The sequence below is a fragment of the Charadrius vociferus genome, unplaced genomic scaffold, assembly GCF_000708025.1.
Source record: "Charadrius vociferus isolate BGI_N301 unplaced genomic scaffold, ASM70802v2 scaffold104, whole genome shotgun sequence".
Taxonomy (NCBI): Eukaryota; Metazoa; Chordata; class Aves; order Charadriiformes; family Charadriidae; genus Charadrius; species Charadrius vociferus.
In genome coordinates, this window is record NW_009648255.1 from 5,140,255 (window position 1) to 5,155,326 (window position 15,072).

The 15,072-nt window shown below is 40.2% G+C and overlaps 1 protein-coding gene across 1 annotated transcript in view; it reads left to right on the forward strand.

The window, feature by feature from the left end:
• Positions 1 to 2,699: 2,699 nt before the first annotated feature.
• Positions 2,700 to 15,072, forward strand: part of LOC104285973 — a 20,828-nt gene continuing 8,455 nt past the window's right edge. The window contains exon 1 of the mRNA XM_009884501.1: positions 2,700 to 2,845. Coding sequence (XP_009882803.1) covers positions 2,700 to 2,845 — 146 coding nt within the window. The remainder of the gene's footprint in view (positions 2,846 to 15,072) is intronic.

Genomic DNA, 15,072 nt, shown 5'->3' on the forward strand with positions numbered 1-15,072 from the left:
AGTGGTGAAGATAAATGGATTATCCAAACAATAGCTGAGTCTCAGCTCCATTCGCTATTTTAGAAATTGTTCAGACTTTTCCAAAACACCTTACAAATGCAGCCTCCAAACTGTATTAATAGCTGTGCCTGGAAGTCAGGCAGGTAATCGTTTTCAGATAGGTGCAACTCCAAACCGAGCACAGCAAAGCTCAAAATGTTGGCAGCTGTATGCAAAAATCTTCATGGAACTCTCCACTTTCAACTGTGATCAAATAATCTGAAACATTTCTTTCTTAATGATGTGTTTGCAACACTGTGTTCTGGAAACCAATCTGGCAGACAGTGGTAGTAAAATTCTAGGTCTACTAGGACCTGGCTGAGGAAAAAGATTGAAATTGTTCCTGCAGCTAGGGAATTCAGCCCGTTGCCTGAGTTTTTATCTTTTCAGCTGCAGTGAATCACAATATGAATGATGTTCCAGATATAACCCATGCTTTACTGATAGCCAGTTGTTTCACTATCTAGCCCTCATAAACACACATCTTCTCTTCCCTATGGAAGAGTTATCTTATAGACAAACTGAGGGAAGAATTCCTACAGAAAAAATGATTCTGAACTTGTGTAGAAGTGCTTTTAAATAAGGAAGAAAAAAAAAAAAACACAGAGGAAATCTGGATTGTGTCTAAATCATGTCTTTTGTGGTCTCATTAAGAGATTGGAATCGGCCATGGAAAAATCCTGTTTCTTCTTTAAGAACAATTTGTTTAGATGGGCTTCAACGATTCCTTCAAGTATTCTAATGCTACCAAAAGACTTTAGACCTAATCACGGGTTAACATTTTTACTCTATTTACATGTATTTGTTAAGAGTCATGTTTTAAAACCAAGCAACTTGCAGTGTTGGAATGCTTACAAGTGGTAACTAAATGATAGCAATGCCTGAACAGAATGAAAGAAATATGTCAAAACATACTAAGAAACAAAAGACCTCAACAAGTCCGTCTTGCCCTGAGACCTGTAAGGATCGTGGTCTGGACAATGCCAAATCTCATCAGTAACCAACAGTCTGATACAAAAAGCCTATTTATTTGAGGCTGTTGTAACTGTCAGTATACTTTGTAAAGTGGCATATTTCTAAAGGTAACATACAGAAAGCTGGCATAGTTTAACACAGAAATTACTAAAATTTTTGAAGTTTATTACAAGAGAAATACTCGTCATAAAATTCATCAGCTCTCCTGGGACTCTTTCTCTTTGGGTTAGGCTGCAGCTTGGAATTTCGAGCATGTAGTAGCAGTCTGTCATTTTCCAGGAGCAGGACCGTGTAAAACTCTCCTGCCAACTCAGAACCAAGGATACGTCTTCATCAGCTGAGCTGCTGTTAAAGCAGATAGGTAAAAAGAGGCCAATTCTAATGTTGCTGCTGCTTGTTTTACATATGTGTCTCCATTGATTTTTCTTCTACAGAATTTTCTCTTCAGTCTAAACAAAAAGAGAAATCAGGGACAATGTGCTGCAGTTTGTAAGTTCACTTCAAATTTTTTGAACAGAAATTTGCGAGTTGTAACAATATTTCAGTGCTACTTCTACTGCTATGGTTTCATAAGGTGCAAGTAGAACAGGCTAACCTTGAGCACTTTTAATTCATTTATTTTCCAGTGCTGTTCCAAGTTTAATGTGTATATATCTATGAAACAAAGCATTCTGAGGAGATGATCTCTTGATTACTGACCTTTTGAATCGTGACACATGTGGGCCAGAGAGCTTGGAACCATGAGTAAAATAGCTTCCCTTGTATCGAGCACTTACAAAAGCCGAGGACATTAACAGTTCTTCATCTTCACTATGACGATTACAACAAGGTAGGCGTAAGCCATCCTGAGGGAGAAAGTGCGGTTACCTCTGAGCAGAAATTAGGGAATGTCTGGTTCCATAACCTTAAATATTTAAAAAAAGCAAACAATCACGTAGTGTCCAAAACACCCATAGCAAAGATCATCATCAGAAAAGCTACATTTAATCAGAGTCATCTGGAGCCTGTTCCAAATCCCTTTGTAGTCCATAGAAAAAAGATTGCCATTAGTTTCAGTGAGTTTTGGACCACGTGCAGATTTCTGTCAGGCCCTGAAACCTGCGTACAAAACACTGGGTGGGAACTGACATACCTGTGATTTTGTGTCATTAGTAAGAACTCATTTTTTGCCCAATTGGCAAAAATGACTTCAGGCCACTTACCAGAAAATATGAAATGGTCTTCTATTCACAGTGTTTCTACAAAAAAAAGCCCAAACATAAAAGTCAAGTCTATAAGCATGCAAGTTTTAAAGTTGCATTTTGTACGTGCACGTGTGTGTTCACTCCATTAAATGTGGACATGCTATGGAAATCACAAATACTGTTACTGTTTTATGTTACAATAAGTAAGCAAAACCTAACCTAAGTATCTTTGTATGAAACCATAAGATAGTACAAAACAATGAAACCACTCTGTGCCTCTTGGTTTAAAGGCTGGAGGACTTTTCCTTGGTGCAGGATGCCTATAAAGGAATAAAAAGGTTGTTTGCCTGTCTGTTCAGGGAGCCTAGCTTGGCTGGGTTCCTGTCTTTAGGTCCCTGAAGTTAAATGAGATTAATTCAGGCCCCCTGAGAGTGTTGGCAGTGTATTCCTCTGCCTACAGCCATTGCACAGAGAATTTCCAAGGTAAATCAAAGTAGACAGATGAAGGCAGAGGATCCTGGGGGATATCGGTGTTTAACACGATGGGTGGTGGCAAAGCTCGCCAGCCACCCGGCCACTGTCAACATAGAGGGCCCTGAAGAGGAGCCGCAGTCCCCCTTTGAGGAACTGGCAGAAGTCATTCCCTCGTACGCTGCCTCTGTATTACTCTGCATATATTTTCTAGATACAGCAACTTGCTAGTGGATTTGTTGGAGTGAGCTAAGAAGTATCTTTAAGACAAGTTAATTCAGGCTCTCTTAGCCTTGATAACACTTGCTTAAAATACGTTTCCTTCTATGAACGACAAGAGTACAGAGATTATATTATGATAGTTCCATGACAAGTGACTTCTAAAAAGCAACATAGAAGGCTATTTTTCAGAAGGGCCATTAACCATCTGGCAGCCCATTTTCAGCCCTTCATTGTAAGCATGATAATCTCAACAGTATTCAGGAAAAAGGCAGATCGAAGTCTTCGCTGTTTCCACAGGAAACGCATCCTGACAACTCCATAGACAAAGGTTTTCAAGTGGAAAACATGTTTTCCATTTGTATCTCCTTCAGCTCTGTAAACCCCTGCTTATTTTTTAGATTTTCTGCACAAAGTCTTTTTTTAAATGGAGCTTGGAAATTATTCATTTTGCAGGTGTGTTCACGTTCAGCACTGACGTATAGAAAACACAATCTCCTAATAAACCGAGGGGGATCTATGGCAGTGATGTGCTTTTGTGTGTCATGCCATTGTAAGGATGGCAGTAATGCTGCTGGTGACTTACGCTCTCTAAACCTGCGCAGACCCAGCAGTTAGGTCTCAGTTTTCCCCAACGCAGTTGGTAGAGGAGCATGAAATCACAGTCTTTGCTTCTGCCTTCCATCTCAGAACTTACCTAGAAGCTTGAAGGTTAAGATTTTGTTTCACATGGGGCAAGGCTATTAGGTAGGAAATGCTGTTTTACCTGCTTCTTAGCTGAGATCTGGGCTCCGAAGAGAGATGGTGGCTCTGCCTCTGCTGTGGGGCTGGTACTCCTTTTGGCTTCCCCTCGGCTTCTGTGCCTGTGGTCACCAAAGACAGGACCTGACTAGCGTGGGATACGGTCTAGTGGTTTGCATGCCTGCATTTCTTTCCCACGGAGGGGAAAGATGCAGAGGGATAGTGGTTTGAATCACACGGTTTTGCTCCAATATGCAGCTGGAGCACTGCCAGGGCTCACAATGGACTCAGAATCTCTGATCCACCCATTTGACTGTAGCCCAAGTGCCTCATTCTACAGAATATAACATTGTCGGAACAGAGAAAGTAACCCTCGTGCTGAGTGACCAACAAGTACAGTTGGTCTAATGCCCTTGGGGCAGGGAAGGAAGAATCTTGCTAGTTTGGCACTGAGTTAAGCTCCCCGCCCTTTTAAACTCTCCTGATGTCTTTCTAAGGCTGAAAATGGGAACAATATGATGCTGTGAATTGCTGATCAAAAACAAGATGGAGACCAATGTGCAGCTACCCACTGTGTCCCAAGCTACTGTCCAAATCACTGACTCGCCTTGTTGGGCCAAAGTGTCAGTGGATTTATGTGGTAGGAAAATCCAGTGAACAATCAAAGCATTTAAAAGCAAGCCAACAAATATGAAGCATTTGGGAGCAGCAGCTGATGTTCCCTCAGAGATGTAACACATGATTTCTATAATCGTAAAAATATATTTAATTTTGTTTATTTAAACCAGCCTGTGTTTTGCTGTGAACATTAATCATCTGGTGTCACACAATAGCACACTAAATGTCACACATTGAATCACATCTCCTGCGACACTGTTATGAATATTCTGGATGTACTCCGCAGCTGTAGAAAGAAGTACTTCATGCCTTGCTAGCTATAGAGCAAACGCACTCTCGCAGCTTCATTTTGTATTCAGCAGCTCTACACAACAGCGAAGGCAGCATGCAAAATGGGAGGAATACTACTGAAGCTCAGCTGCTGATCTTTCACAGTTCAGCTGCAAAAACTGTGAGGCCAGAAAGAGCACGTTAAAGTACAAGCACAGGTAGAAATATTAAACTACCGTAATCAAGGGGATTACATCTGGTCAATTAGTTTTTTGATAAGATTTGGTTGCCTGAAGAAGCAACAACAGCACCTGGTGTTTCCTGCTGGAGACGGGGTCGCCGTCTTCCCCCTGTACGAGACAAGGAGAAAAGAAAATTTGTATTTCCCAACTGCTGGTGGACAACATGGAGCTGGCAGAGCAAGGCAAAGCGGAGCAGATGAAAGATGGGTTTGCTTTATGTTTGAGACTAGTTCCATGGCCTGGCAGGTCTGTGACTGGAGAAGAGAATGACGTAAAGTAGTTTAACAGCACCTTTAGGCCAGCAGTGGACTCAGCCTCTCTAAAGTCCAAAGATCAGGCTGGATCTGAATAGTGTAGGTTTTAATCTTCTTCCCCCACCCCCCCCTTAAAGAAAAGCTGTTGCTTATATCACCTCATCTCTGTTAATGCAAAATGTAAGGGTGGGGGAAACAAACCTATGAAAAAAATCTAGATTTGTCTTCAGAGGGGATTTTGGATGAAAACAGTTAAGGCAGAGAGAGGCACCGGATGAAGTCATTGTGTTTCAAGCCAGTGGATTGCCTTTACTGGACCCTGACTGAATCAGTTGGCAGGAGAGACTAATGCATACTGATGGTGCACTCCCCTTATCAGTGATTACAAACACATGCTCTGGGAAGTCCCGCCAACAGATTTGGTGTCCTACAGTACCAGAACTTGGGTGGAAAGATGGTGGTGTGTAGCGTGAGGGGAAGGTGCATCATCCAGCTGGAGATACTTTAGGATCTTCTTGTCTTTTGAATATATATGAGAAAAAAGAATGCCTTCTCTGCTGAAGTCAGTAGACCTGATTTTTATACCTGTGCCTAGTGAACGCAAGATGCTTGTTACTCAGAAATTCCCCGTTTGCTGAGGCCAGCACTCACACCTGCGCAGCAGCAGGTACAAATACAGCGCTGAGACAAAGCAATGGAAAACCAGTCCCAAGAATGCTTAAATACCAAAATCGTGTAGCCCTCAGGACGCACATACTGTGATACAACAAATGCAGTCTCTGACCAGAAACACATTTTCATTACGTTTAATTTCTTTTGGCAGGACATGCCGGTTTCTAGCTTTAAATGCAGGAATTGTGGACAGCTACAGTGTGTCTGTCTCCTTCCTACAAAAGAAGCACTGGAGAGAAACAAGGCTGTTTCTTCTTTCTTGTAGCACGAGGCTGCCATTTTTTCAAACTGAAAGCAAGTGGGAGCAAATTATTTGGATTTCCTGACAAAAGCTGCATGGACCAAACACCTTTAATAAAAATAGCTGGTTCTCCTCGTAATGCTTCTCTCTTCCTCATGATCACAGGAGGCCCTGCTTTCTGTTTTCAGGCAGAGAACATCTTTATTATCCTTGCAGACAGTGAATAACAAGTCATGCATTTGAACTACATTTTTTTGGCAATAAGACTCAGAAACAGAATAGGGATGAAAAAAACAGAGTTGTCAGGAACAAATTCTGCCTGTAAATAAATACACGTTCATAGTTCTGAGTTCCTTCTTTGGTTGCAATGAGGGCAGGTGTCTCTGAATTTTAAACAACTGAATTATGTTTGTCATTCAACTGTATTGCTATTGCATGCTTTCCTCTTCTTTCACTCCTTTCTTAGCACGTGTAGAGCGGGTGGTTTTTACCATCTTGGCCCAGGAATGGAGTAACATCAACCAGAAATGTAGGTCAGTAAAACATCTTGTATCATTGAAACAAAAGTAAGAATGTATTGATCTTTGAAAGAGAGTAGATATGTTTTAAAGCACATTTGTACTGAAACTCAATGGTCTTCCATGAAATTTTCATCTGTATAAGAATAATTGCCTTCTGTTCCCCTGCCTGTCTGTGCACATTCGTTACATATGTACGCGCACGTGTGTGTAAACATGCACACACATGTACACACACACATACACACACCAATATGTACACATATGCAAATACACATATCTGAAAATATGCATGTAAAACGGGTTTGCTGTGCAGGTGGAGTTTGGTACATGGTGTGTGCGTGCACACAGCTAACCATGTTTCAGTATATGAATGAAACGGATGTACAGGTGAGGCAGGAGGGTGCTGGGGAGGAAGGGAGGGAAAGGCGCAAAGTATTTCAGGCAAAGGGAAGGCCGCCTAGTGTAAAAAATTTGAGAACTGCTGGTATTGATAATGGCAGACTGAATGAGTCAAATGTATTATGAGTAGCTTTCCCGTTCCATACTTAAAGAGATTATGCCTATTTATCTTAAATATCTAACATATGACAACTTCCTAAAGCCAGTTTAATAAAGAAGTGCTTTAGTGACTCCTGAGTATTCCCACATTTGCAAGATCTGAGTTTCAGGAAGGCAGGGTTTTGATGGATGAAGTGAAACCATTTTTTCAGTATAATTCAGATAATCAATTCTCCACAAAAAAAGGAAACATAACTCTTCAGCAGTTGGCAGCAGTTACATAAATAAATACAACGATTTATGGAAATATGGTGGCATCTGCAATGATGAAAGTTAGACAGGAGAATAACCAGAGATACTGCTTCAAATGAGACAGTGTAGAAGGAAGCTTACAAGACTGCAACAGGAAATTGTTTATCAAAATGAATTTAGAATGATTTTCATATGATTAAAATTGCCTGATGAAACTTATGTTCAATGAATTAGGAAGTACTTAATGAATGTTGTATTCCATCAGGAATTATTAACAATTAACATATGAAAAGAAGAAACATGAGATTCATAATAAAGATGTGGATGGAGGCAAATGAGACTGCCCTCATATCAGAGTTTTCATCTTTGGGTGTCTTCATCAAATGTCTGATCTTGTTTGTTTTGGCAGCTTTAGATAAGATGTTTCTAATTTCAAGAATTAGGCAGAAATGGCATTTGGACATCTTAAGACTGACAGAAAGCTCATTAAAATGGATGGCAGTTTGCCTATCAATTTCAATGAGCTCTAAACCATGACCTCCGTGAAAGAATGCTCAGTTCAATCTCTTGTGAAAAACCTGGCAGATATCTGGCAGATACCTTTTGGGTTTTTTCTGTATGCACATACAAGTTTGATTCTGCTCCAGTTGAATTCAATGGCATTGCTCATAAGGGCTGAAAGGTTAAGCATAAGCTTATGTGCATCTGTGGATTAGGGAACCAATAAGTTTATTCAATATAAAAAGCCATGTTTTAAGGTGAAAGGGGAAATATATCTCATCTCAGTGAGACATATAATGGGAGAAATCATTATTGCGCGTCAATCAGCAGGAGTGCTGTATGCCACTGACTTCACTTGGGATAGGATTTTGTTTTCTCTTTCATGCACCCATAGAAAAGTTGCCAAATGCAAGACACGGCAAGTTATGTCTATTATTTTTTTTAAAAGAAACTTTTGAGAAAAAAAATCTCAAAACATTACTTATACGTGATCTTTTGTTAGTGTCAGAAAAAGTCTACTTCTTCCAGAAACTGTTGACCTACATTTTATTAGAAAAGTCACATTTGATACTGAAATATGTCTCTCCTAAACCAAATAAAAATGCCATTCTTCATTCCATAAACAGCTCTTTTTATGGCTTGATCCACAGACCATAAAATCAATGGAAAGACTCACTCTTCAGTGCCAGATATTGTCATTATGACTTGCAAGCCCATTGTTTTTCCAGAAGAGAGGACCAAGTTTCAGTCCTTGTTGCTTGGTTACAACCCCTCCAACCCTCTTGGAAGTCATGGGTTTATAACACCTTAGTAAACCAGACATATATAGTTTTCACTTCAATTATTTATGCAGCTAGTTGTTGATTCCTTTTTGTCTGGTGACCCTGATGAAATGTTTCACTACCTCTGCCCTTCTTCTGTCCAAGGCTTTATTCTGCTGTACTTGGCTTTTCCCTGTGAATGCTCTCCAAGTGCTACCAGTGGGAGTCAAATAGTTTACTGGAATCCTGAATGGGCAGGACAAAAAGCAATTTGTTGCCTAGGTAACTCGGCAAAATAACCACTTAGTTTGTGTAAGTATGCCTGCTTATCTGCTGAAGCACAGATGAGCATATATGCATTTAATATGGTGTTCCTTTTCTAGTGCTTCCTATGAGTATGCATGCGGATTATACTAATGAAACATTCAAAGAAATTCTCTCAATAAAGCTGATTCATCCATCATGAATGCCATGGATTCCTGGATGTACTCAAACCAGGTAAGATCAATATAGAAATTAACTTTCTGCTGTCGCTATAATGTCATGGAGTTTTTAGATCTGATGTTACTGGTGGCATCAACCTAATGGTTTGATATCACTGGTAAGTATGAAGCTAACACTAAGTAAAGTAAGACTTTTACATAAAGAACATGAAATTACATCAACAAACTCTTTTTACGGTGCTGCTCTATCCCTGAATCAGAAAAAATGTTATAATAGAGCATTGCATTTAAGTATTCTTTAACGATGATTAATATAATGTCAGATTAAAAAAACAACTATTTAAATGCATAGACGTTAAAGCCAGATTGTTCATCTAGTCTGATCTTAACGAAGTCAGTCTCTGTGAATCCTGTATGAATGCTGACCCTATTCACTTTAACAGAATTTTTGCTGTTGCCTACCACAGCGCCAGGATTTCATGGTCTGAGCATTTCAGTTATTTCTCTATAAAAGGGGGAGGGATAATATTATTCCCTTTCTCCTACTCTTTGCTTGTCGGCTCTGTTCAATTAGACTGCAAACTCTCTGGAGCAAACCATTTTACTGGCTTTCTGTGGTGCCCAGAACAAAAGGGCCTCTTGTGGCCTACAGCAGTCGTAATAATTTGATTTGTTTCCGTCATTGATCAGGTCTCAGGATGAGACGGATTCTGCCCGGTTCATACATATTTCAGGAGTGCATCAGATGTATCTGTGGCACATGCAGGGAAGCATCCGATCAATCAAATGTAGACGGGAGAGGCTCGTGGTAGAGACTGCTGCCCACCCTGTATTTGCCCCCCTCAGCCATTTGAAAGACGGAATTACTGGTCAAAGTTGGATAAAGCGTGAAAAACTATATCTTTCTCGCGGGGACGGGACGTGCTGCTGAATTTCTTGGCAGAAACATATATTTGTAGGCAGGTTGTAAAGATCTGAAAAACAGTGTTTATAATGGAAAGGCCAACACCATCTTAAATATGTCGTTTCACTGAATCAGCAGATAAATAATTTTTCATATGCTTTATGAGGAATGCATTTGCCATAGAAGATCTGAAGCCCATTAGGTTGTGATGTGGACAAATACCTTTCATTTTATGTATAGAGAAAAAATGGTAAGTAAAAAGCCCCCAAATTACAGTCTTGTTTAATTTAGAAGTAAATTTTTTTTTTTTTTTTTCTTAGCAGGTAGAGAAAAGATATGTTGAAATGACCTGATGAAACTCTCAATACCCTGTCCTCTGCCCACTCTCTGATAAACTCAGTTCATACCACCTAAAGTTTTAGTGAAACCTGTGTGGAATGATTTCATTGTTACATTTCAGATAATGGTCTGACAAGTCAACATTTGTAACCACAAAATACCTCTGCATAGGAGCTAAAATTTTCTGGTAAACATTGTGCTCCTGTACTTTACTGGCACAGTGAAGTTTGCCAGCAGAATTTCTAAGAGAATGTTTTGGAGATTTCAATCACTGTTGGGGAAAGCACATGCCTTTCTGTACAGAAAGATTTTATAATGATCAGCCTTTATAGTGACCAAGAAGAAGAGAAAAGAGAAATCTGAAGGAATGGGAGGATAGGGAATAAACTTTCTGTGAAGAAATTGCAAGGTAGGAAGGCTGAACCACAGAGGTTTGTGACTATATGGTATTTCCAGTTGAATATCCCTGGGCAGAGGGGTTTATTTTGTACTTTTTTCCACATTGATCTTAATCTATTTATCCCTTCTTCTTTCGGTATGGAGCCGAGGAGCTCAAGTGAAGAAGGAACTGTGCCTGTAACGTTGGAGATGCAGATCAATAGGGCATGATTGACTGCTCTATTATAACCTTACACAGCGCAGCACTGAAACTTGGTTCCCGTAACTACTGTTAGAGTTTAACAGCCATCTGTAAACTTCAGCAGGGACTAGCCAATGCCCGTAACAATATTGGGCTGCTGCAATTCCATCAGTGGCACACTGCCAGCGTCTACACTTTGTCTGAGTGAACCAAACGAACATTTATATCAAACACATTTTAAAGTGAATAGCTTCACTGGACTTATTCTCAGAACCTGTAGCTTTAATGTTTTAAGGAAAGTGTAATATAAAAATAGACACAAAACTGACCTGTAAGTTCCCACCAAGAGAAGAGTCTCTTGTGTTCATTCTCAGATGCAGCCTTGAAGAAGGAAGCCTGGAAGATTGTTTATAAAATGGCTGAGCACATTCAAATGAGGCAAGGACATTCAACATAGCGAAGAGATGCTCACAAAGAACTTTCGTGAACGATACATAAAATATGAGACTCTTTACATATCTATTAAGTTCTTGGATAAATTAATAAGGCATTTAACAGCCATTAATGAAGCCAGGGATCGTTTAGGTGAAGAAAAGATAAACTTCATGTGGGCAAAACTGTGAAAGCAATTCAGAGAAGTGAAGTCACTGGAGTGAGCACACCAGAGATTCATCTGGATGATCACATATCTTGCTACAGGTATCACCAACCTATCTTTAGCCACCTTCTGGAAAGACGGTTCATTGATACCAGCTAGATCAGCGCAGGAATTTGTTTGATGTGCTTAAGAGATTGGTAACAATACCTCCTAACGTGACTGCGTTGCGAGGTGACAGCGTTTCCTTGGAGACAGTGAATCCATACCACCCCAGCCAGGATCCTTGCTGGCTCCCTCTCTTCAGAGGATGGTGAACTACCTCTCTGTGCAGGGGCAAAGATGGGAAGATAAGCTTTGACTGTAGACAAATAGCCTTATGCAAGATGTGAGGATTTTATGCAACAGCAAGACATGTCTGAAAGGTAGGAGGGTGAAAGAAGAGACGTAACTGTAGTCATTGCACAGCTGGCTTGACATGCTTTGACAACAAAGATAGTGTTACAGGATTGAGTATCTTTTTAAAATGTACCAGCCCGTATTGCTGTTGGAGATTGTTGTGCAGTGAAAACAGGAAGAAAAATGGGGGTTTTCTTGCTGTCATTGTCTGATTACTGAAAGACAAAAGGCGCCTCAACAAAAATGTATAATTTGTTGCAAAAATGCGTGAAAAGCACATCGATTAAGATGTGGAATTTGTATCGTTGCAAGTTAGATCCATGAAGAGCTGCGTGGAATGTTAGTTGATAGGAATGTATAATTATGGTGATAAGACCTAATTATGTTAATTACATCTTTTGGGGGGCAATTTTACAATGCATAAAGCAAGATAATTGATGATACAGCTAACAGCAAGGATGCATTGTAACCATAACTTACACGTGTGTTTGTCACTAAATTATGCTCAAAAGAACTGCTTCAAAATGTTGCATGATGTCTCATAAAACTCCTATAAAAAATAATTGAAAGGTAACGGAGCATGGAAACACTATGTCCAAGTCCTCTACTATTCTAAGTTCAGAGAGTTCTCATAATAAATGTTCGCATACAAGCAACAGCTGCTACATAGCAGTAAATTGTGTGCGTTTTGAACAAAGCACAACCTGAATTCTGCGTTTGCTGTCTTTTAAATACCTATACAAATTGCGTTTGTAAGTTAACCCTGCAGTTCATTTCTGTTGATCAGCTTTGGCATGTGCAATTGCCTGAGACAACATAAATAACTGGGTGTTTGTACCATGTGAGCAAACAGCTATTTGTGCAAGTGGTTTGGACAGATCCATAACCAGCTGTCTTAGAGCCTATGCAAAATCAGCAGCTCCCACCTAGATGTAAGAACTCTTTGCTTTGGGAGGGTTTCTCACCCTTTTCTTAGTTTATTTGGGCTTTTTTTTTTTTTTTTTTTCTTAAAGATGCGCTTAAAATACATTAGATTTGGTTCCTTTAGAATGGTCCATATTTTTCACTTCCATAGTAGCAGGACTGAAAGAGCTTGGAGCACTTTGCTGTTAAATAGCAACGTGACCAGACTTCCACTGAGGTCAGCCACAGGGGAGCATGGGCCTTTCCATCATATGTGTTCTGTGATTTGGTGGGATGCAAAGCTGTAGCAAGCACCGTAGGAATTCTGACTCTGAATATGTGAAGAAGTAGCATATATAGCCCTACTACTTGTTCCCACATCTTTTATCAAGGGCATTGCGGATCTACGGGGAAGGCAGCCGTGGTTCAGTGAAAGCTAAGCCTGCTTGAGGCTTCTGATTCATGAAGAGTAGCTGGGGATAAGGCTACTGGAAGCCAGACCAGACCCCAGAACTGCTCAAAACACCGGGACAAAAGCCTTTCAAATCCCACTTGCAAGAGTTTGCTCATAACCTTCTTTAACGTTACTCCTCTTCCGCTGAGTTTTCCATTTGCCATTTTCCGTAAGGCAATGCTGAACCTGTGCTGTACAGTCTAAAATGTTCATCCAGGCTGACAGTTATATCAAGAGAAAGGAGTCTTTTGACTGACAGTCTTCTCTTAATGGCCAAATATCTAAAATAATACACAGGAGGAATGTTTTTCACTCAGAATATCTTTCACTGATGTAGTTTCAGAAGTAGCTTAGCTGTAGCTCTTCAAAGTATTTCACGGGTTTTTAATATATTCCACCCTTAAAGTCAGCTGGACTCAGATGTACTTGCACTGCAGTTAGAAAATTTACAGCATTTTGTTGCCTATGAAAATTTTGCCAAGATGCCAGTGGGAGGAGAGGCAGACCCATTTCTCGGACACACAACTGACACTGATGTCTTGATAATGTGTGACTTTTAACAGTGAACTCATAGGAGTGCATGATTTTCCACGGTATGGCCTGATATCTCATAAATCATGTTTTGAAAAATGCAGTAGCTGTTCTGTTCTCATTCCTTCCAGTTTACAAAATATTTCAGCCACTTAATTCCCCACTGGGACTTCCACTAAGAAAAAAGCATAAAATATATTGGGTTAGTCACGGGTACTTTCACTTATCCCCATAGTCCGTGCTACCTCTATTCAGCCCACACGCAGCACTCTAGATTTCAAGGGGCTAGAAAAGAATTGCTTTTTACAATTTTCTTTGGTTGTTTGTTTAATTATTTAGATGAAATGGCTTTTTTCTATATTTCAATGATGCTACGTACAACAGAATGATTTCCTGAGCTTTTTTGAAGCGATCAGAAGTCCTGCCATTTCGAAGCACCCTTTAGGCACTCTGAGGTGGGATCCTCCTCACCAAACTTCAGATGCCTCAGAGTTGTGTCCTGTGGGCTCCTCTTGTACACAGTGTGGACAGTGGTTCACTCCAGCTCAAAATAATAGGCATCGAGGCTGGGTTGAGTGAGTGAGTATCTGGACATACCCACTTGTCTCCACTGACTGTAGAGGGAGCCAAGAAACTTTGCTAAGCCTGGCTTGGCAGGCTGGCAGCTGCAACTAGGTGGGAGAAATCGTACTTTAACCAGATGGAGGGTTTAGACCTTTAATGTTGACTTGAGTACTCTGAAATTTTGTACCTGGATTTGGTATCGGTGGCAAAGCTGTAGCCATGATACGAACAACTAGAGTTAGGGCCAGCCTCAGAAATTAGAAGTTGGTCACACACAAGATTTTTTCCCTTACAATTTTAAGTTTCCTTTCCAATCCTCTTTTATAGGATACTTAAGATATGGTCAAGTATCTCTGCTTAAAAGGCATCGCAGATACCCCCTTCCCCCAAGAAGAGAGAGAATAGAGGAATGCTATTGCCACAGAGGGTTTCCATTAGTGAAATTAATTCCTCTCTCCTAAGAATTTAGGGCTATGATTTATGATAACCACCAATTTCTCACTGCAGGCAAAGTGAGAGGAAATGACTCAGCCTGGACAGACATCATGAATCTAATTTTTTTCCCCCTAATGCTTGACATAATCTAGTGTGCTGCTCCCAGAGGTGTCATTGGAGATTCATATCCAGCCGAAGGGCCTCACAATCAAGGCAGAAAATTTTATTACTTTCATGTATTGTGTGATCTGTAATTGTTTGGAATTGCATCCTGCCTCATTCATTGCCATTTCTTTTGCATCAATTTTGCAGCAAAATAGTAAGGAAAACAAAGCAAAGGAGGGAAAAGCAGTGTTGCACTTGCTCCTTCAGAAAAATCTTCTGTGACATAACGTTAGGGTGCAGCTGGTGCTTATTAAACTCAGGCAGTTTTGAGATGAAAAATGCTTCCTTCTTTCACTCTTTC